Raw genomic sequence first — 25349 nt, forward strand, 5'->3', positions numbered from 1 at the left:
ACATTTACTCGCGTTACTGTAATTGAGTAGCTTTTTTGTGTACTTCTACTTTTTTAAGTATTTTTTTTTAATCTGTAATTTTACTTTTACTTAAGTATATTTTGTTTGAAGTATTGTACTTCGCTACATTTTAAAACACATTAATTACTGAGTAAAAAAAAAATCGCTCCCTGGAAGCTATGTCAGTAAATAATGGGCAGGAGGGCAAACTGGCGCTAAAATCACAAGAAAGATGCAGACGGACAAAACAGGCGTTAGTGGTGCAGACACCGCTGAAAACGAAACCCCGTCATATTCTGAAGTTGAACTCAAGGAAATGAAGTGAACCCCTGCCCATATTTATACTCTATTATGCTGTGCTTGCCTAGGGAGACCAAACTAGCAGTTTATAAAATCTCGACAAGACATCAACCCCACGTAAGCATATAGAGGTGAGCTAAATAATTGCGTCATTGAATTGGTGGTTAAAATGATGCTTTGACATTTTAGCAAGAGGTTTTGCACAAATTAGCCAAAAAGACTGGTGCGGAGTGTGCGATATATATCGTCTGCGATAATATCATAATTGTTGTTTTAATGATGTACGCGCGCATTTAGAGTGTTCTTTCACTGTGTGATTCAGTCTGTTGAAATGCATTTAGAATGAAATCAATCAAAATCATTTAGAATCAGAATCACACAAAGAATGCTGTCTTTTCCTCTAAAAATCATAATCACACACACACACACACACACACACACACATATATATATATATATATATATATATATATATATATAGATCAGTGGGGATTTCTTTAAGACTGCAAGGGAAGCTCAGCTTCCCCTCTAATGTAAAAAAAAAAAAAAACGGTCAAATATGTACTATTGTGTATTATGTATTGTGTTAATCAGCTACATGTCGGCTGACTCGATTTTCTTCTCATACATTCCCGTAGCGTCACAGTGCATTTCCCTGTTGAAGCCGAGCGTCCATTGACTTCAATGGGGCTGCTTTGAACAGTTTTTTCAGTGCTCCGAAGCTAGACGGTCATTGGATAAATGCTGCGATTATGTCCCGCCCACGGACGCTCAGCGTCTCTGGAGGTGAATGAAGACGGGCTTCCGCGTGATGATTGGAGGATCTGTCGATCTCCTTTTGACTGACAGCGGTCTGCACCATAAGAAGTCGGTGAAGCTGTTTCACGCTCAATCCCATGATCGCGGATTTCTCAAGTGTATTCGAAAGACAAACTGCGGCAATATCTCTTGATATTTGTAAAATGCAGAACCACCACAAAATTGAATTGGTAACTAAGACAGATTGAAAATGTGCACTCACACACACACACACACACACACACACACTATAGCCATCTAGTGGTTAAAGTGATTTATTACAATTTTTAAACTGAATTTCCCCAAAAATGGGCAAAAATCTTACATTAAACCTTATAAAATAATCCATGGTATCCCCATGTATGAAAGTTAGAAATCTGGGTCTTTTATGAAGTGAATTTTACCTGAAATGCTTTTTTCTTTTTTTTGTAAAAAAAAAAGCCTATTTAAATAAATATTTATTTATTTATAGAAATGTAAAAGATTTAAATCCTCCAAAAACTGTACAAAGTTTAGTAAAAACATAAATGAACAGAGTAAAATTATATTTGTAAAAAATTTAAATATTTTACTATTACAAAATGAAATGTTATTGTCTGGGGTCAAAAAGACCCCGAGTGTCACTACAAATGAAGACCATCAGAGGGTTATAATGTAGGCCGAAAATGAGCTTCCCCTCTTTGAAAGACCAGCAGCCGCCACTGATATAGATATATATATATATATATATATATTTTTTTTTTTTTTTTTTTTTTTTTTTTTTTACAACAGGACAGTAAACTAAGAGACTTGCGTTTTAGACACCATATTGCCGGTTTTTGTTCTATTTCTACAACAAAAATTTATTCCAAACACAGCCACCAAAGCAAAATTTTGCGTCTCTGAGCAACATGACAGTGTTTAGTTTCTGAATGAATCAACCGTTTAAATGATTTGGTTCAATCGCAATGACTCACTTTTTAACAGTGACTTGCTGACACATACTGGCCATTTTAATTTCACATTTAAAGTATCTTTTGATTTTTTTTTTTTTATAATTAAGTTTTTATAATTTCAAATGAGTATTCAACATTTTATGGAGGCAAACATTCAATGAAACCATTAGTTCTCATGCAAAGGCAGTTAATTATTAATGAGCTTAAATCATGCACTCATGAAATGGTATGAATTAATCTTGGTCTTTCACTGCCACATATTGTATATTTGTGACTTTAAAAATTAGCTTGTACACCAGTCGAGGTTATGCACTACATTATTTTTGTGGCATCTTTACATTAAAAAGAAGCTAGACAAAATCTAAGACCATTACATGATGAAATTAATAAGTGCAATGTGTTTTAGCTCCAGTATTCTTCTGAAATAATCAGAGACTACAGAATAAACCTGGCAAAAGTGGTGCAACAGTGAGAGCCCAGATCTTCAAAGAGCATGAGACACAACATCGATTTCTGCTATTTGATATGTCAAAAATCATATTTGGTTTCTTCAGACAGACAGCAAGGGAGAGATGAGAATGAAAGAATTTCATAAAGCTATGAGATGAATGAAGATAAAGGGCAAGTGTTTCAGTTCCCAATAAAAAAAAGATTTCATCTTCACATCTTGCTCGCCTGTTACACAAGATTCTTCTGATATTTCTATGCAGAATTGATTAATCATTTGACATTTCAGTCAAAGATATTTTGACAGACAGAAAACATTGTATAGCAAGTAAAAAAAAAATGCTGTGGATTTTTGTACGCAGGCATGTTTTTTTACTTCCAAAATCACTATTTCTGGAGATCTTTAACCAGGCCTGGTGTCCTAAATCAAATTCTCTTTAAAATATGGTAATATTAGATCACAATTTCTGAGCCAAAAAGTCGCAGCTTCAATTAAAAATGTGTGAGGCATTGAATCTCTTGGGAGCTCTTCAATATTCTTGTCAAATTTTCACCTGACACTTGACTATAAGCTGACACTTGACTTGACAGAAAATCATTGAAAGATAAGTTATACAAGAACTCTTCATTACAAAATATTAGGACCCGGAATTTGACAGATTGACAAAGTCATCTACTTCAAAAACCCTTTAAAACGAGTCAGCTTGAAAAAAAAACGAATAACTTTATAGCACTCAAGACAGCCTATGAAAAAAAAAGTAATTTGTGACAGGATGGGTACTGTAGATTCATTGAGTTCAAAACTCATTGAACTCACAGCGTGAGCACAAATGGAAGTATACACATTTTTCCGCCATCCCCGGCTGTTGTCCCTCCTCGGAGATGATGGAGAGGGGGCTGAAGGAGAAAATGGTCAGGGAGGTGGTGTTGAGGGGGTGTGCATGTCGATAGCATCCAAAACATACTGGCAAGAAACACAGAATATGAGCTGACAATTACAGCCTTTAATCTTGAACAACAGAATCGGACCTCCCGCCTCGTCCCGCGCAGAGTGACAGATGGTGTGAGATATTGCAGTCATTAAAGCTCGGAAACTCTGGCAAAGTGATCCTCCAAGTGTGCGCAGGCTTCATTGATCCGAGCGTGTGCAACACATCCAGCCTGGACACCTTACACCTGACCCCCCGATCTAATAATAGAGAGCTAGCTGTGATGGAGGGCATGAAAGAAGAGCAACTTGAGCCTCTCCTGAAAGAATCGATTTAGTATTATCTCTTGCTGTTCACATTTCTAGCTGGAAATGAATTATATTCAGATTTGTGCCTGCTGGATTGAGGTGGCGGTGGGAGGTTTATTTTTTAAACCCTTCAATGGTGTTATTGCTTTGTCTTGTACTCAGACTCAAAATCATGGAGTGAAGTCACTTATCTTGAGTGGCTCCTTTACAGATTTGGCAATAACAGTCTGCTGACTGGAGGCTTGAGCCAATATGGAGCTTTAAATGAAGGAGTCCATTGAGGACTCAAACCACTCATCCACTTTGGCCTGGAGATAATAGGCCTTCCATCTGTGACAGGTTTTCTCAGAGCTAAAAGCTGATCGCAAGCTCAACCACATTACATGAGGAACTGATGCCCTGTTCGATTTTTGACTTAACTCTTAACTCCGTGTGCTTGTGCTATTTCCAACAGGACAAATAGATTTAGAGCTTTTGCTGTGACCAGTGTAGTCAGCCTCAAGCTGTTGTGATGTAGCAACAGTCACGCCCATTGTAGACACACTCTGCATCCGAATATGGCCACTACTATAAAGTTGATGAAATTACTATGTGAAAAGAGTATTACGTCTGAATTCATAGTATGGCTACTAATTCCACTGAAACTGTACAAATACTACTATAACCAACGTTCCTAATGCTTCATTCGAGAAGAAGTCAGAGGTGTTAATATGGGAGGCAGGGGTTTGAAATGTCCCACGGCCAACCTCAGTGCATTCCAGTCAATCACACCACAAGATGGTGCTATCAACAAAAACATCTAGTTTTCAGCTAGTTCTGGCAAAATCTTGATTTAAAGCAGCTTTCAGGCCCCTCCAAAATTTGCTTATTTTCATTGTTCATTCGTCAGTTGTAAACTTGTAAACTATCTAATTTTAAATATGATGGTATACAGTTCTATACGTTGGTGCCTTATAGCTGACTAGAAATTATTGAGCAATAAAAATAGGAAGAGCCGGACAGTAACGGAGTACATTTACTTGAGTACAGTACTTAAGTACAATTTTGTGGATCTGTACTTTACTCGAGTATAATTTTTGGGGAGTACTCATGACTTTACTCAAGTACATTTGAGAGGCAAATACTGTACTCTTTACTCCGCTACATTTCTATCCATAACTGTAAGTACACGTTACTTCTTCGGCCCCGTTCCCACACGGAGACTGAGCTTAATCTTTTTTTTCCTCGTCTCTCAAGAAATATCCTCGTCCACACGAAACCACAAAGTGATGTAGTATACATGCCAGACCAGCATGTGGCGCTGTAATTCTGCCACAGAAATACACTTAAAACGGAGAAGACATGGACTTGCTCATAAACCTTGCATGTGGTACACAAACGAACATGGAACAATACATCTATTAATCCTTGTTAATGTTAGTTAATAAAAAGACAATCATTCAGTGTTTGTTCATATTTTTGTTGCTGTTACGCGATGTAGCGGGGTCTGACTATTGGCGAGAAGTGAGCTGATGACGTCATTGTTTCAGAAAATGTATGGTTACGCCGTCCAAACAAAAACGCAAAGGCGGCGTTTTCAAATGTATCCACTCTGGGACCCGGTTTAAAAAAATATCGGTTTCACTCTTTCAAAACGCCGGATCCATGTGGACGAAACGCCTATCCGATAAAAAAATTTGTGTGTATTCACAGAAACGTGTCTCCGTGTGGACTGGAAAAAATGAAAAAACTCGGAAACCCTCTCAAACGTGGATTGTGCAGGCCCCACTGATTGGGACAGCCTATCAGCAATCACCTTCAGCTTTCTGCCAAAGACTCCATGACTTTGATTGAATTGAAGTACAGTACACACACACACTAACAACACAGAGAGTTGTCACACATAGATTGTCTGTGTGAGAATGGTGTTACTCAGCTGAAAGCATTTTCTCTTGCCTTTGCCTTCTATGTCAATGCTTAATACTGTCACTCAAATGAGCTGAATTAAATTTTTCCTTCTTTGTACACTGACCTAAACACAGCTGATTAGCTGATTTTCTTTAATCATTATTATTTACTCTTCTATGGTGCGTTATAACATGGTCAGGTTCAGAGGTGTGTCAGAACATTGCTATGTTGCCTTCTTTGCTGATTTAGGATTATTGATTTGATTGAAGAAAAAAACAGAAACTCACATGTACACACAATTGTTAGCTGAATTTTCCTTTTCTGATATTACACATTAATGTAAGCTGAGCATTTGCTGTGATGTTCTTGAGTATGCGGTGTGTTTAACACAGTCAGGTTCAAATGTGTGTGCAAAAAATCCATTAAAACTCTAGCAGAGGTTTGTCAGAGCGTTGCTATTGCCTTGTGGGCAAGTGAGTAAAGTTAAATACATCAACATGGTAAAAAGATGAAAATTACTTGATTTTAATTTCAATTTCTTTTACATTCTCTAAGGTATTAACATTTTTCATAACCCCATGTAGGACGTTTCTGTACATAAATGTAAGCACCGTGGCAGTAGTAATGCAATATTTAGAAAATTTACTCTTGTACTCTTGATACTCAAGTACTTTTAAAAACAAGTACTTCAGTACTTTTACTTAAGTACACAACTGACTGTAGTACTTTTACTTGTACTTGAGTAAAATTTAGCAAGGGGTATCTGTACTTTTACTCAAGTATTGAAGCTGTGTACTCTGTCCGCCTCTGAAAATAGTTAATAAATATCCCAAGGTAACAAGTCATATCAATGTAACTATCAATGATAGTTTGGGATTTTGAGTGCAGCTAGTTATTTTTCTGCTATACAAGTATGAAACAGAGATTTTTATCACTCTTGCAAGAAAATCACAGTCACAGAGTGCTGTTGTTTGAATATTATTTGTCTGTCTACAAAAGGTTAAAGGTTATCAAAGCTATATACCGAGTAACTCACTTCTTCTTCAATCTGCAATAATTGAATTATTTTACCTCTTTTTGCTCCACCAGAAGAAATAATTCCAAATGCAGTAGTGGTATTAAGATTCTGAACGATGTAATCTGCAGAGAGTCAGAAACCATTTATACAGACTGACTGTCTGGAACATGCTCAAAGACAAGAGGAGTGATACAAACACTGGAATGTTCAGCATTTCAAATTTAAGGATCGTAACTAATCTTTGTATAAAATTATTTCAACTACTTACAATTTGCCTGCTTCAAATATACTACTACTTAAAAGAGTGAGAATATTAACTTACCTTACAAATTACAATTTACAATAATTGTTAAAGGTCAGGCAAGTACACAAAGGGAGAAAAACCATCTAACAAAACCATTTTATTCTTGACATTATCAGAGCTTTCACTCTTGTATCCATGTTTCCTTAGATCTCTCTAACCCCGGGTCAATTCACTTGTCCAGTTTTAATACAGTTCAGCACAGAGGTAGTCAGGACAAGACCAACAAACCTTTATTTCTGTCAAAATGTTATAAAACACAGCCTTTCTCACTTCACTGAGGATTTTTTAAATAACAGTATCCCAGAAACGTCCAACCTCAAGAGAAGGACGATGCTCCCTGACATTTAATTAAGAGACCGTTCTGCTAATTAACAAAAACGTATTCACCGCGTACACGAGCAGCTTGCTTCTCTAGCATTCATGTGCAGCATTACAAACTCTGCAACTGGAAGGTGAAACACTTATTGTCACAAATTAATGAGCAACTGGTAGATACTGTAGGTCACCTTAGTTTTGAGGCAGAAGACAAGGGAGACAAACAAGGAGAGGGTGGTGATGTCATAGGGGACACACTGAAACTAACTGCACCTTCAATGGCTTTGACAGTCGCCCTTACCTTTAACAATAGATGCCGCCATTGTTCCCTGGACCGCTCGCTGGTCTGAAGGACACCGCTTCAAAATGGGACACTTTTTAGAGTCCTCCATGGCTGCAAGCTCTTGCTTTAGTCTGTCCAGACTGTGACACCTCGTTTGAAGATAAAACAATTGGCACAAAAGAAGCCTGTCACTTCTTTCCCCTGCACTTCTGTTGCATCTAAAATATGCCTGAAGAATCAGTAGAAGAAAAAAAGAAATCAATAATCCCTAGGTCCTTTATCCCCTCTTCAAAAAGAAAGGTGTATTCTATTTATTTCTTTATTTTTATCATCGATTCCATTCAAAGACTTTGACCTATACAACAAACACAGACATCTTATAAAACTGAGAAAAACTTATGGAAAAAGATTACTTTCCATAAGACAATGGGCCTTTCCTAAACACAGCAGTTTAGGGAGACAGTTAATATGCAAGTACAAAGTCTAAAAAGGGACATTTAATTAATTTTCATAAATTAATTTGGTGTAAAACTGAATTTGACGTGGTGCTAGAGGAGGGTACAAGGATGGATAACTCCGAAAGACAAACCATTAACACTCTTTAATTGTTCTTTATCTCATTTCCTCCAATGAATTTGTATTGTTATATTTCACATTAATGCACTTTAAAGATCTCATTATGCCTTTTTGAAGGTCCTTTTTTTTTTACCCACTTAAAATGAAAGCCTCAGCTGGTTTTGGAGAACAAGTTTGACTAATGAATGTCAAGCGACATCTCCTTAAGCAGACCAAAACCATATTTTTTGACAGAGCATGCTGGATTATGTAATTAATCAAATGGTCTAATTTATAAAGTGATTTACCTTTAACTTTCTTAGCATTAATCAAAGTGAATTTAATCATTGAGAATTAAGTTGTCACAAAAACCCCTATAGACCAGCAAAACCAGTAACACTCCTTCTCTTCCATGTTTTTTTTTTTTGTTTTTAAACAACATAAAGCAGATTTTTGCCATTTAAAACAACAAAACATCTTTATTTCTACAGAATATGAAGAGACAATTAACGGAAAATTAAGTGAAAATGCTTTTTTTAGTGTCTAAATGCTTTTTAGTGCTTATTAGTGACTATAGTAGTCATTTAAGTAGAATGTGGACAAAATGTGAACTGTGTAAACTCTCTCTCTTTTTTCTTAAACATGACATGAACCAAAAAATTCCAAGGTGCTGCTCTTTTGTGTTACTATATGCTATATAATATAATATATAATATATGCTGTTATTATATATATTATAAGTGTTTCAGTGTTTGAAAACTTCCTGATAAACAAAAACTCAATTCAAAAGGACACAGGGCAAAAATAGAATGTTTAAAAGCCTACACATTTTAGCACATTTAATTCATTTTGACATTTCACTCGTACGGTAATTAACGAAAGCTCACAAAGTAAACTTGAAGCAAAATTGAAGAAATACAGAATAAATAATTAAACAGATAAGTGTGTCTGTGCATGCTTGCCGTAGAGAAACCTTCAGTACAGGAAGGTACCAAAGCTTCCCTCTCCATTGTGCTTGAATTGATTTCCATGAATGGAAATGAACATTTCCTGTGAGAGTAGATTCTCATCAGCCTGCATGGCCCCTAGTGCTTTCATCCGGCTCCTCTGAAGCCCATGTTTCTTGGCTGATGTGGCAACCAACTCTTGCTTGATGGCATCATTTCCCTCAGTGAAGTCTGGGGGGACAGAATGATCATGTTTGATGGTTGGGCACTCTTCCTCCATGACAATGGCAGGCACATCATCATCATCATCACCACCATCCTCATCATCATCTATATCTGCCTCTGATTGTACACTTGTGTCCTCAGATTCCTTCTCATCTGACAAAACAGAAGAGGCACACAATAGGCTTCAGAATAGATTTGGTTTTGAATTTTTTAGTGTTAGCAGTTTTAATCTAAAACCCCAAACCTTAAAGGAAACAGTAAATCATAACTAGAAAAGTCTCTGTGCAAACATAATTGGAACAAACAGAGATTAATCTCTGTTGTGATGCTTGAACAGTTCAGAAACATTCGTACAGGTTTGGAAATAACATAAGGGAGAGCAAATGACACAATTTTCATTTTTTGAGTGAATTATTCCCTTAATTCCTCACCAGAAAGCAGGAAGCACCGACTGCTGTGTCAACAGCCAGAAAATGATAGGGTACAATAAAAGTATGTGTTTGAAACATCTACGACTCTACCCTAAATGGAGGGCCTCTGCATTCAAACTAAACCCTGCTTTTCCTGGCAAACAAAGTCATTTATGACACAAAGAACAATTACACTAATAATAGACTGAGACACTTTACTTTCCTATATATGAGAAAACATCTTTAGAAAAGTCAACAGTTATACTCAGGGTAGTATCTAAATTGCTCTAAATCTGCACATACAAAAATGGCTAAGGATCAACCCATGCATATCTCACCTGCATAATAAAAATGCATAACATCATTTATTTGAAAGAAAATTTATTCTGAATTCCCCTAACCAACACCCAAATGAAAACATGCACATATGTAGACTGAAATGATTTAAATTGCACTTACTTTTAATGTAAGAGAGGTTTCACCTCATAACAGAAAGTAACTATGCCAATGCATCTAACAGACAAAGGCAGACGGTGAGAGGCGGAAGCATAAAGGAACCAGAGGGAGAAGTAGGGTCTACTTTTATTTTGAAGCCAAGATGCCTTCTGCTGAGCATAATTCAGAAATTAAGCATACTGCATTCACAGCTGCCCTTCATTGAATGTCAAGCATATTTCCGTTCTTTTCTTTTCTCAAAATGGAGCTGGCTGAGAGAGAGAAAAAAAAAGCCGATCCTGCTGAAGAAAAGTACTGTGGGGAAGGCAGTCATTACAGACAGGCCTTCCAACAGCCCCAGGGGGGCATTTTTAACAAAAATTTTATGCAAGTGAATATATTTTCACAGATATTACCACAGGAGAAAGTAGAGCACTTTTCTCTAGTCCTGCGGGTTCCTTCACGAGCTATATAGACGTGTGGCGTATGCAGGCATGCACAGAACCATTTACAGTAATGGGGAGACTGGTCGTGCCCTATTTAATTTATGGCAAAGAAGATGAGATGTGTGAAAGCCGAAAACATCAAGGTTACACTATTCCCCATACAAGAAACCAAGGACATGCAGCAGACAAAAAACAAAAAAAAACACTGTTCTTACATGGAGGCCCTGGACACATGGATGTATTATTTATGTACTGAATTATTTGCAAGCTCAAGCACGTTTTGTATTTCCCAGTAAACTGCAAGAAAATTCAGCATATGAATGAAATAACAAATTAAAGGTATAGCTCTCCCATCATGTCACCTCACGTTGTTTTAAATATTAAATCCGGTTTTGTTTTTCTGTGGAATCAAATTATATATTAATAATAGTAATAATAATAATAATAATAATTCACATTATACATACAACAACAGTTCATAGTAACCACTCTTTGTGAAAAAAAGCAAACAAAGAAAAAAACAGTATAAAATATATAGTCCACACAATGGGACTCGTATGAGTCATCTCTGAAGCCAATGCCATTCAGTTAATCTGACTTACAAATTGGACTGGTTCTCTGGTTCAACTCACTGACCAATGACCAAGTCGTAGTGATTCTCTTAACAGCTGACTGATTAAGTAAATCATTTTAATGCATTATTTCACAAATTCTGACTCATACTGATAATTGTGTTATGGCCGATAACCGATAAATTTGAGGTTAGTAAGGGAACTGGAGGGGCTTTTTGATTTGATGAAAAGCTATTAATTAAATTGTAAAAAGCAATTTTTAAATAAAACAATATAACACTTTATTTGTTTACCTGCATGTCATATGGCACCTATGAACCATGAGCATACAAATGTGTAAATGTATAAATATCAGGGAGTAAAAAAAAAAAATCCATGATGTACAATACAAAACATGTATTAATTATTATTTGGATTTTAAAATTATTAGTAATATTTGCTGAAGACTTGACATGTATTGTGAGTATTTTTAAAGATTAAACATTACATTTAAATTTACACATTATATCAAAACTCTCAAATATCAGCTAATAACTGAAATATTATCAGTTTACCATGGCTCTCTCGGAGTTGCGTCATTCTGGAGCTTGACAAGCTGGTCACTATTAACAGCTGTTATATAAAAAAGAGCTGTGTGAACATTATTTTCCATTGAGAAAAAGTAACATACTATTTTAGAACAAAAAGGGGGGAAAATTTTTGTTTTGGGTGAACGATCCTTATAATGCTTGCAGCAATCTGTCTTCACAAAACCGTTAGCGTTTCTACTTCTTCAGGTGTTGCTAGGTACTTCAAGATAAAAGTTAATTTCCCTTAATGAACTAGCTGGTGTTAATTTGAGAATATGCCCTGCCAGAAGCAGACAGAAGAAGAAAAAGGCACCTGCAGCACTGGGCTCTGCGGGCAGATCCTCCACAGTGGCTTCACCTGGCTTGACCAAGATAACCCCGTAGCCCTGATTGTTGTGGATCATGTTATTCACCATAGTGATTTCAGGCATGGCGTCCAACTCGTCTGTAAAATCCTGCCAAAGGGGAAGCAGGGGGTGGTAAACACGCAGCATGCCTACACAAATGAACATGTGCATGCACACTCTCACATCTCTTTCTGGCCTAGGCAAAGTGAGGAAGAATAAAACACTGAGGTTGGGAAGGCGCAGCATGTACACAAACGGACAAAGCTTTAGGATAAAGTCCTATTATTCTGCAGGAGTTATTTACGGAAAAAATCCTTTTGGGTTGCTGCTACCTGTGTGTGAATCTAATTTGCTCTCAGGTGGAACACTACCACTGACTTGAGATTAAGTATATGCAATGGCTTTCTCAAGACACACTTTCTCAAATGAAGCCAACTGGCAATATTTTCCACAAAGATTCATGTCTACAAGCTCACTGGCTTTTCTAAGATTTTCTCTGAACTGTGTGAGCGTACTGACCTCTGGTGACACGGCTTAAAGCTATTACCATCAAAGACGTCCCACGGTGGCCAGTAAAGTCCCACTGCACTAACACACTAAAGGGCCCAACTTCCCTGGAGATCTTCTTAATGCATTAATCCACTAGATCATTAATACGATACTAAGACAGCTCTAAAGTGCAGCTCTGTTGGGTCAGGTAAGATACTTGCTGTTGCCTGGGCAACGATTAGCAGTGACCAGGAGCCAGACGGGCTAATCTATAGGCGTTTAGAAGAGCCGGAGCTCATCCATCTTCCTCACCTTAATCAGGATCCCCTCCTTGCAGTGATGGATGCCGTTGCCCACCAGACTGCATACACTCCCAGGGTAGATCTCCACACCGGCACCCTGAAGCAAAGAGCACACAGCGACCATCAGAACAATAATGGTATTGGTCAATGAAGAAGAGGCTCTTTAGTAAAACGGCTGGTGGTAAATCAGTCTAAAAATGCTCCTGGCAAGACCTTTCACATCTCTATTTCATGCTGTAAAAACTACTGTAAAGAATAGATGGTAGAGCAATACATTCATCTGGGAATATTCATTCCATAACTGAAGAAGTCATTTTATAATTTATGTGAGAGGTCCTGTGCTAGTGCAGCTTACCTTGGAGCCGTACAGGTCACACATGTTCATGCAGAGCTGGGCCGCCGATCGCACAATCACACCTGTGGTCTTAGACTGCATCACACAATTTTCCATTTCCAGCTTCCCCTGGCGAACACCTGACGAAGGATAAAGGGCGACAAATCGAAAAGACATTGGAGGACGGCGACAGGACATGCAAGGAGGAAAAGTTTCCGGTCACATATAAAGATACAGAATAGTGCTAGGTTATATTGAATATAAGCAATATAAAATTAAATAACATTGGTCATATCACAATGATTTTTCTTTGACTACGGAGTTTCCAAAAGACCAACAGTAAGATGTGTCATCCTGGTATCACAGTATGAAAACGTTTTTTTCATCACATCTTATATTTAATGTTTTACTCATATTTGTGAACCACTTCAAACTGTTAGTTTTGAACAACTGAACATTTTGATTATGCAGTTATATCATATATCTATATAACTGTATACCTTTAAAAATTATTTTAAAAAATAATTAAAAAAAACTTTCTGGCATTGATTTTATTGTGTTTAAAAATGTTTTATAAATCTATGAGTCTAATCTATTGCTGTTCTTTTATTAACAATTTCTATGAAGGTGAATACAACCTATTGTTCAAAAGTTAGATCTCAGTACCTTTTTTGTTTTTGAAATAAGTTTCTTATGCTCCCCAATGCTGCATTTATTTGATCAAGAACATAGCAAAATATTGTTAAAGAATTACTTTTTTTTTTCAATTTGAATGTGTTAAAATGCCTCTGCGATGGAAAAGCTGAATTTTCAGCAGCCATTACTCGAGTCACATGATCTTTCAGAAAGCGTCCTATATGCCCATTTAGTCAAATCATAAATCATTTTGTAACATTGTAAAACTCTCCCCTTATGAACAATGTAATGCATCCTTGCTGAATAAAAATATTACATCTCTTTCAAATAAGGAAATAATTTAGTTACAATGACTGGTAAAAATAGTGATGTACATTTTTTTTTTTCTCTTTCTTATTTACATTGTCTGGTCATAATGCAATAGGGAACATATTGTTTTGGAGCAGTACTGTGCACTCAGTACATCCAATGGGTTATAAACAAGCCTGTTATTCTGACCAGATCAGAAATCCCACAGGAAGCAAACTTTTAGTGTAGCCGCACACAGGGATACAGATTTAAAAGCATGCCAGATGGGATCACCAATGAAGGGACAAGAAAAACATCAGATGACTCTCCTGTTACTGTAGGCCAAATGAATGTCTGAGCAAAAAGTGCATGTCAGGTCTCTGTTGAATATACTGCTGTCCATTCAACAGCAGCAGTCCCTCAAGACTCTTCGACAAACAGCTGGAAGGGGGGAAAGAGGCAGGACAATTTTCTTTGAAACTCACACAAGATGCCTTCAACGGCGTCGCGCTGTATGAACTCTTCGATTTGAGAGTTTGACGTTTGCTCCTGTTGACTCCACAAATGCGTCACCCTTGTTACGCTTCTCGATCACCACCTCGTCCGGCAGACCGTATCCTGAGGGAAGACAGGAGAGAAATGGCTCTAGGAAAAGTAGTTTTATGTCCAACACATACACTTTTTATCAAAAGCTAAAAAAATGTATTTGACAAAATAAAATAAGCCTAAATAATCACTGCATGCATGTTTAAGGTTGTTTATGCCTCTTTTAAATAACACAAAAACTCTAAAATAAACTTGTTATAAAACAGGCCGTCACTAGCATAGTTTAGCCAGTAACAAGAGCCCGTTAAAATTGCACTCTTTGAATAAAACATTTTTTGAACCTGCATGACAGAAAAAAATGCTGAGGGGAAATTGACAGGCCCTTAACACTGATGGATCACTGTCATTTACCACTAGGCCTACCATCCAGCAAAGAACATCTCATTATAGAAAAAGCCTCTCCATAAAAGACCTAATTCTCTATGGAAATTAGACCGTCTCTCAGTCTAGACGCATGGTTTCCAAGTAACAATGTGGCTAAATGACCATCAACAAGCGTGTTGAGTTTATAGCAGCCGGCAGACTGATGACTGAAAGGTCAGCTCAGCACCATCTCGGTTTGAGATAGTGGTGGTAGGTCAGCGAGAGCAGCGGTTCAAAGCCTCAGAGTTTGACAGCCCGGCTTCATTACACACTGCTCTTTGACAGATCGTCCTGAAGCAGGTTTCTCCCAGACTTTTCTAACAATGCCCAGATGAACTTGAGCACTCTGGTCAGCTCTCACACTCTTCTTTTAAATGCCAAAGGCTGAATATAGACCAATAAGGTCACAGCACCATACTCACTTCTACATCTGCAGGTAACAACAGTGGATTTGCTGGAAGATCTCTCCATAATTGACAGCAGTGGGACACTCTGAAGTGGGAAAACAGCAACTCACAGACCGTGCCTCCTGCACTCCAAAATGTAACATGATTGCATGTCCCAATGACTCAATCACTTCTTTAAACATGCAAAACTATTTAGAGCTAATCTTGGCGACAAAGCCGTAGCCTGAGACAGAGGCATGTGTGACGTTTTCGCTAAATATCAAAAACCTTTAGTGCGCGGGGAGCCGGGTTCTTTTATGGTGATCTGGCAGTGGTCTAATTGAGTTGCTCTTCTCCTGTAGTAGCGCCAGCAGCCGCCTGTGCGTTATCTCCTCTTTCAGGGCTTCTCTGACGCTGCAAGAGGGACTGCCAAGCACACAAAACCTCTATATTTAAACAGCGTCCTCCAGGCCTTCTTTCCTCTTCCTCATCTGACTTCATCACTATCTGACTTTCCAGGTCGACCATTTGCATAAAGAGACTCGACCCTGACCCCATGCGCTCTCTGCTCGTCTGCCTCCACATTTCTCATGCATTAATCCCCCCCCACACACATCATTGAAAGGTGGTTATTGCGCCATCGAGCTCAATTACCTCAGCAGGCTTTCTAATATCACACACCGACTGCGGTGTTCATTTTATACACGTCCAGGGAACCATTTTGACAAACAAGGCCCGGTGCCAGACTATTGACTTAGTGTTATGAAGCATGCTGTATCACCAAGCTTTATTAAAGGGAAAAGAATAGTACAAAATACAGGTGATTTCCTTTGAGTTTTAGATGGAGGTGGATGAAGAAAAAAAAAGAAAGAAAGTACTTTCCAAATCAATCGGATGATAAAGGTCAATGTCTCTACATTACTTCAGCTAAAACTAGGCAAACCATTTAGACACCACTAATGTCAGTAGTTTTGTAGAAAGCTACTTTTAAAAGTATGGCATTACTCCAAAAAAAAAAAAGTAACCAATTGTTTTACTTAGATACTTTTTATGGAAAGTAATGCATGACATTACTTTTGCGTTACATTTTCTTATCTAGCCTGGGCTTGTTTATTAGGTCTTTTTTTTTTTTTAAATAACAAAAAACCTAAAAGTTATATTTTGACAACTGTAAAGGCCCTTTCACACCAAAAGTGAAATTAAGGAAGTGTCTGCATCTGCACCTCACTCCCAATTTCTGAACAGGACAGGAGAGGGGTCAGTGAATAAATGGGTAAACACAGTAACCTGCGTTACTTATATGAAAGAGTAACTCATATTTCACTGTAAATTTAAAAGCAATGCATTACTAACAGTTACTTGAAAAGAATAATCTGATTACATAACTTAAGACTTACCCCCAACAATGTCACTAACTTTTAAAGGGATAGGTCATTCATAATTTAATTTAATTTTTTTACATTGTCAATGTCCTCCTCACACAAGGCAAATCATATCGATCTGTAATATTTGAGGTGAGTCATAAGAAAAACTTATGACACTTTTTTTATTATTATTTTGGAGACTCATTTTCATTTTTCAGAGAAAAAAAGAAAGTCATACATATCGGGTACAACATAAAAATGAGTAAACAGAATTTTAATTTTAACTCTCCTGCTGTGTTAATAAAAAAGGATACTCCATTTGTGTTAGGGGTCAAATGGACACTGCAAAATTAGATGCACAGACACAAAATAAAAACATTTCTTTGAATTTGTTATTTTGTTTTTATAGCCACTTCTAGTGACTATTTGCACATGACTAGGGCGAATGACAGCATGTGACGGCAAATGACTACAATTAGTATTAATAGTTAAATGAATGTGAATTGTATTTATTGCTCTTTGCAGTAAATGTAGACAGCCTCTGCCTTTGTTGTCTAGTTCTGAAACTCCTGTGAGGGTAAAATGTGTTTCTCACATCTTTTCTTAGTGCTGCGACAGACTAGACAACCCATGGAGTGTGCATGAGAGAGCAGTTTTTGCGCCGAACGCTGTAATGAGTTTAACAACACTCGCTATGCGGAGTTCATATCCAGACTAGAGCAAGCGTGTTTCACGTTTTTGTGAACATATTTATTCTCTCAAGGCTCCAAATATGAATCAGTACCATGTACGCACACATATCATGTCTTCTTAAAATAATATGCACAAAGAAAGGGCGCTAATACAGCAGTACATCTGATCATGAATGCGATGACACAATGGATTATTGTGATACACATCAAACAATGATATACAGACCACAAATTCAGAGGAGTATTAAAATAACTATGCCTTTATTATTTTCTTTTATAAACATATTTGAATATTCATTTGTCTGTATAACCACTGTGTTGCAGGTCTGTTATTGGTTGTTTTCTCTACTCTTCCCACCCTTTTCCACAGCTTTCCACACTCTCCTGCAAATCTAAAGGTGTTACAGACCAGTGCTGCAACAGGTGACACTTTAAGCCTTAACATCATTTTAGGCACAAAGTGTGATGAATCCTATGACACCAATGTCAACAATTGTCAGTTCAGACAGACATGCACACAGTGAATCATGTGATTACCTTCGACCTCTATGGAGTCAACAATACTGATAGAGCTGGTGATGCTGTAAAGGCCAGGGCATATGATGACCACATCCCCCTCATAGCACGCACTGACTGCAAGCACTGGGTCACTGTGAAACTGGGATCAAAACACACACCATATTACTTCAACTCAAATCATCTTTGCCCTGAAAGCCAACGAAAACTGAATTACCAATTGTGGTGAGTGGGGGAAAAAAGGAAAAATAAAAACCATCTGACACACACACCAAAAAAAAAGTGGGGTCTCAGTGGGGTTGAGTAGAGGCATCTGATCACACACATCTGCACCATTTTAACAAGTTCTTGAGGGATAAACTGGCTCACAGAACAAGAGAGATCAAACATGAGCTATTGCATGAACACAGTGCTTTAAGAACCTTCACAAATCCTACATTACAGCACCCTGACACATTAGTGATCAGAACGTCCTAACAACTTTCTGTACAAACCGCTCTTTAATCTTACCAGTCGAGCAGAAGATGAAGAAGCAAGCGAGCACGCATGAGATTTTACTGGCAAAATTATTCACCGAGTCCTAGTGGTCATAAAATTATACTAGCACGAGCGAAATCCATGATTTGATTTTTTTTTATTATTTTTTTTCGGAGAGCTCTGAGGCGGCCAGTGCTCTCAGACAGATATTAACCTTTAGGAGGTAAACCCAGGAAATTAAAAGACAGTGATCAGAGGCTGTGGGAGAAAGTGAGCAGGGCATTAATATCAGCATTTGGGGAGGATTTGCACTCTATCTTCCCTGTCTGAAACTACTTTATTTAAACGATCAGACCATCCTCCATCCAGATTCAGCTCCCAGAATGGCGGAAGTGACCTTTTCCAATTCAAATACCAAATTTCCCACCCAAATGTCTTGTCATAGTTTGAAACTAAGCTTTTCTCAGAATGCAGGCAAAAGTGGGCTAAACCCTTTTTTTTTTTTTTGCTTATATGACTCAGATCTGTTTTTATTTTATTTTTAATAGCAGTGTGAACCGCAAAAACTATTTTTTTTTTATCTTACTTTTCATTTTTAATTTGGGTAACTTCCATATGTGGTCTTAAATCAGATACAGGTCTTGCAATGCTACCTCAGTCTGAACAATCATATCAGGATTCATGCAAGTTTTGCGTTACTCTACATCTGTATCACAATTCCAAATTGACAGGAGTTGCATAAAATCTCCCATAAAACATTTAACACCCTTGAACTAACAATGAACAATATATTTTATAGCATTTATTAACCTTGGTTCATTTTAACAAGATGACATAAAACTTTTGACCTCAAAAATGTATTAGTAAAGAGACTGACATTAATAAAGATAAATAAATGTTATAGAAATACTGATATTTAGTTCATGTTAACTCATGTAGTTAAACAATGTAAATAAATAAAACTAATAAATAAAACTATATAGTAAAATGATTTAACATACTGGTAGTTCTTTTGTCACTCAATTATTATTAAAAAAAGTGAAAATAGTCTGTGGGTACAATTTCTATGGTGACTGTTATATGCTAGCAAACTTGAGGGCTAAAATCATAAATCAAAACTTTCCTCTTTCCTCCTTACTGACTATACACAAGCATGAGTGACATCTTTGTTATTATTTTGCATATATGCATATATACATATGCAAAATAATAACAAAGATGTCACTCGTGCTTGTGTATAGTCTGTGTATATATATATATATATATATATATATATATATATATATATATATATATATATATATATATATGTGAGTGTATATATATATAATATATATCTCCCACACACACACACACACACACACACACATATACACATATAATTATAAAACAAAAAGCAATAAAGATAAAGTATGAATTCTCCATTTCACAGTCCAGATATCATAAACCCCTTCCAAAATCCTCATTTACAAAGCCAGTACAGGGAGAAAAAAGACCATTATCCTGAAAAGGTGAGTACAAGGTCTTCTGACCAGCATGTAATTTTAAGATGAGAAAGAGAAAGGGTTACACACACACCTGCACTTCAAACTCTTCACTTGAATAGTGGGGCATCAGTTTGTCAGTTATCAAGCTTTGAAGCTGGTGAACTGTGGACAAGGCAGATACCAAGTGAACCACTCGGCCGCCAGCGGGACGTGGCCCCTTTGCCCTGCATGACTGCTGACCAGTGTTCACCTTGTAGCCCAGAACGTACCTGCAAAGGATACGCAGGTGGAATGGGTGAGCAACCCAAAGAATAACAGGCATAGTCTCTCAAACACAGCTGTTGGCACTGACATGTCTTCGATCCCATCTGAAATCTGGTAACTAGGAAAGACTGAAGATTAATTATGGAGCAGTGCGTTTTGATCCTGAGGTTAGGAAAACGTAAATAAGTCAATACTTCAAAAAGCGTGAATGTCTGTTTGCAATATTAATCACATTTTTACTCATTACTTTACACCTCTCAATCTCAACACACGCAGCAGTAATAATCACCTGAGCAGCGGGTTTTCAATAATACGCAGCTTGCGTTTAAGTGCTTCCAGCTGCTCATACAGACGCAGTCCTTCCACCATGGATATGTTGTCCTGCTCAGACTCCGAGTCACTGTCCAGGCCACTTCTCAGGTTGGAAAACTCCTGAAACCTCTCAGAGCAGAGTGCCAGTGTCGAGTGATACTCGGCTACAAGACCAGCTGGAACACGATCCTCCAAGATATCATAGTACCTGTGGAAAATACATAGAGCGAGATGAATATGGGCAGACGGGAAATCTTCTACTCATTCAATGTGACAATGTGTAGTTTCTGCATAAGTGGTGGCACCAAAAAGAATTGCAATCAAACTTAAAAAAGAAATCAATGTCACAATGGTACCAGTAGACTCATTTATTTGTCTGACATCTCCACTGTTGTTTCTGCCCATGTGAGTTTAAAAGGAGATATCCTGCACTTAGATTGAATAGCAAATTTCATAAAGACTTTGTAAATGATTTGCATTACTGGAAGCATTTTATAGTGTTTTCATATAATGAACTGTTCATTACTGAGTACACACTGCCACCCGGTGGTCGGAGCTTCTTTACAGTGGCCACAGAGCTGCTGGGATAGCGCTTATATTTATTCAGTGTTATGCGGTCATGCTTCAGGGGAAGAGACAGGACACACAGAGGACACTTACAGCCTAAGACGAGGCTCCACACACCGAACAAAGTAATCAAAGTCATCGTCCTCATCTTCCTCATCCCACTTCCTCCAGATGTGCTCGTAGAAAAACCTGTGGGGATTAGACAGGAAGGTGCGAGAGGGGATGATGGAAGGGAGGGGGGCAAAGCCAGTGTGGGGGGAGAGTGAGAGTGAGAGTGAGACAGTCAGGTCAGATTAATAGAAGAACCTCTTCAGAATCACAAACTGGTATACAACTGTCTAGGGCTGTAGCTATCGAATATTTTAGTAATCAAGTATTCTACCAAAAATTCCATTGATTAATCGAGTAATCGGATAAAATGTGTTTTTGCTTAATTAAAGTGCAATATTAATTATGCAAGAGAAAATGAGACTCCTGGGTCTCTTAAAATGAACAACTACTGTAAGTTTGCTTTTTTAGAAAAAAAATATTTTTATTTTTTAAATGCATAGAATGCAATGCATACATCAAAAATAAACATTTAATTATTACCCATTGTTTCTCTTTCTGTACTTGTACTGTGAACAATGACAATAAAGTTGACAGATTAATTAAGTGCATTTAAGTGCCATTCAGTTGGGGTTTTAAATAAAGCATTTTCTGAGATGCACATTAAACATTAAACACCTAAAACATAAATTTAATTTATCTTTTAATTATTGAAAATTAACTTAACTTTTTGGTAAACAAAGGGGATTTACAATAAAAAATAAAACATGGGATAAATGTTGTGTGATTAAAGCTTAAAAAAAAAGTTTGATTTTTTTAGTTTTTTTGTAGTAGTAGAATATGAACATTCTGCTGAACAACAGTCTTTAACCGGACTTTTATTTTGACGGGTTGACGTACCTTTCCAGATCTGTGTATGTGATGTGACGCTAGTTTTACTCAAATCAAACGGTCAAATGCTCATGAAGTGACTGTCAGAGCAGTTCTGGAGATGTTGTTCATGTGTTTATGTCCTTATTTAGTGAGACAGCAGACGCTGAAATCACCGGAGCATCACGCACGCTTCAGTGTATGTGATAAAGGAAGACGCGCTTCTGCTCCATTCATTAACACAGACACGCAGAACATGCAGGATTCATATTTAAACAGATTGTTCCGGCTTAATATTTACAGATATTAGTCCATGTCGTGATTTGATGTAAGGGCAATGACCACTGGTCTATATATATAACGTTTTTTGCATCGCTGAAATCATAGGGCCCTAGTTGTGGTATGCCAGCTCTATCTTGCAATGGACACACGTCAAGACATTCTCTTTACGTTTACCCGCGCCCTCAAATCAAAACACTGCTGACTCCTTGCAGTATGCTATTTCAGACTCAGCGCTTGTGTCTCCTTCCGCTTTGTGGGTGACGTAAACGCGTTGTGTCACATAAAAAAATAATTGCGATCGAACCTGACGTGAGATTTAAAATAAATTAAAAGAGGCTTCGATGCAGAGGAATTTGCCTCGATCATTTTTTGTAATCGAGTTACTCGAGGAATCGTTTCAGCCCTACAACTGTCCATTCACATCATTCTTTTAATAAACGAATTATGACACACTGAATTTAATATCATTAGATACTCAGTAAGGATTTTAATTAAAAGATCAAAAGTGACAATAAAAGACACTTAGAACAAAATAAACTATTTCTATTTTAAATACCAAGTTCAAAAGAATGACATTTACTCAAAAAACACTGGAAAAGAAAAATATCACAGCTTCCACAAAAATACGAAACGCTTTCAACTTTGACAATGAGAAATGTTTCCTGAGCACCAAATAGGCACATTAGAATGATTTGCAAAATACACTGCATATAATTTAATTACATTACTCCAGTCTTTAGTGTCACATGATCCTTCAAAAATCATTCTAATATGCTGATTTATTATCAGTGTTGGAATCAGATTTTTTTTTTTTTTTACTTTAAACTGATACTTTAAAAAAAGAACAGCATTTATTTAAAATTAAGCTTTTTAACAATATAACAATACTGTCTTTAGTATCATGTTTATCCATTTAACACATCCTTGCTGAATAAAATTATTAATTACTTTCAAAAAAGAAAGAAAAAAATGTACTGACTCCAAACTTTTGAAAGGTAGTGTATTGTGTAACAATATCTCCATTTTGAATAGATGCTGTTTTTTTTTTCTCATAAAATGATCCTTAAAAAAGTGTCACTGTTTCCAACAATGAATCAGATGCAGAAAATTCAGCTTTGCATCACAAGAATAAATTATATTTTAAAGTATATTAAAATATAAACTGTTATTCTAAATTGCAATAATATTTTACTAAATAACAGGTTCCTTTTTTATATTTTTTTGTTCAAAGAAATACAGCCTTGATGAGCACAAGAAACTTCGGTAAAAGATACAAAAAAAAATCTTGATCCCAAACTTTTAAACGGTAGTGTATGTATTTCAAATATTTTGCAGATTTACTTCCTACTATAAATCCTTCCAATAAATCCTACAACTGTTCATTGTTATTTCATGTTTTTTGAACAACCAACATAAACTAAATAGCATGGCTGCTCAAAAATAAGGGAAAAATATATACCTTTAAAGGGTTAACGAACCTGAGGTGTTCCAGGGCCAAAGCAGTCTGATCAAAGTCCCCGGATTCATCATAAACAACCGATAGCTCCAGAAGAGGCACTTTATGAAAAGTAGCCTCCAGCAGGAGCTTCATGGCCTCTTCAGTCAGATCGCAGCCTCTGGTCTCACACTCCATCGGCAGCACCAGCTCCATCTTTGCCTTCAGCTCCTTACAATCCACATCAGCAACCTACAACAACAACCCTCGGCTTTCTAAACTGTCGCTTGTGCAGATGCTTCAATCATAAGCATTAACTTTTCATGTTTTAACTGTAAATACTCAAAAAGCATGCTATAATGAACTCACTTCCACCAGCACATCAAACACATCTGTGTGCCATATGGCTTGCCAATCACACGGCTCCACGATCTTCTCCAGGTACTCAGCCGTGAAGGCTTCTACTTCAGACGTTTTACAGTCACCTGTCAAGCAACTCAGGTTTATAAACACACTTATTAACTCATTTACTGCTGCGGTGTCTGTCAGAAGTGTTTGGAGGGTTACCAAGCATGTAATCTTGATATGCTTTCAATCTCTCATAGTAGAGAAGATTGTCTGTCTGGAAGGTGTCCAGCAGTTTTCCATGTCCACCTGGCCTCTCTGCTCGCTGTAGTTGAGTACATGGTCTCTCATCAGCATTCAGATAATGGGTGCCGCTGTCATCATCATCATCTTCTTCTTCTGCTGCTGTCTGAAATAACTCTAAAAACATTATGCATTAGCAATGTAAGCCTTCAGACTTACATACAAAATCCAAACAAAAGTATATTGGATAATTTTATATAAAAATAAATTAATAAACAAAAAAACAACAGTCTCAAAGCTAGACACTAGATTCATATTTCTATTTAATGAGAGTAAATTGCATGCATATATGGAAGAGGTCACACAGAAATCACACACCTTTAAAACCCCGCCTGTGGTTGGGTCTGATCTCATCGCAGACAGTCTCTGGCTCTCTTTCTGTATGCTGGATGACGTTGAGGTCATTATTATTGGGAGGATCTTGGCTGGTCAGTGTGATAACTATTTCTACGCTGTTTTCTGTAGCGGCGTTTCTCGCCTCCTCAGACATTACTGAAGCTTAAACCGTCAATCCATCTAAAGTAAGAGAGGGATAGATATCAATTTAAAAAAAAAAAAAAGTTTAGTTAACAAATAATTATCAACTGTCGGCCTCCTCCCTTGACTTGTAACTCTTTTCAAACGCTGCGTGGGCGGAGCAGAAGAGCCCAATAAACTCAAGGGGCGGAGCAAACCGACACATACTTAAACGGACACTGCACACACTTTCAACCTATTAAAGTCGGATGAATTGAAAACTCTAAATGTATGTTATGGATCTCGTTATGGACGATTTGTCTTTAATTTTGGAGTTTAATATTTTTAACCTCATAATTTCTTATCAAAATGTCATGACTGGATGTTATCTCTTGTGACAGTAAAGACCTATCTGCATTTCTATTTCATTGTGACTTCATAGTGAATAGAGACGGAAAAGTGCAACATACTCACCATATAACGAGACATAATCATCT

The 25349-nt window shown here is 37.1% G+C and overlaps 1 protein-coding gene across 1 annotated transcript; it reads right to left on the minus strand.

Moving 5' to 3' along the window:
• Nucleotides 1-8551: 8551 nt before the first annotated feature.
• shcbp1 (SHC SH2-domain binding protein 1) lies at nt 8552-25017 on the minus strand. Its single transcript, XM_059534182.1, is given in 14 exon segments — nt 8552-9404; nt 11997-12138; nt 12832-12918; nt 13177-13295; nt 14565-14598; nt 14600-14697; nt 18028-18148; nt 20062-20239; nt 20524-20754; nt 21207-21302; nt 23792-24000; nt 24118-24233; nt 24316-24513; nt 24715-25017. Coding segments are annotated over 14 exon segments (2151 nt in total). The 5' UTR covers nt 24887-25017; the 3' UTR covers nt 8552-9054.
• Nucleotides 25018-25349: the final 332 nt, after the last annotated feature.

The sequence above is a fragment of the Carassius carassius genome, chromosome 3 (genome assembly GCF_963082965.1).
Source record: "Carassius carassius chromosome 3, fCarCar2.1, whole genome shotgun sequence".
Lineage (NCBI taxonomy): Eukaryota > Metazoa > Chordata > Actinopteri > Cypriniformes > Cyprinidae > Carassius > Carassius carassius.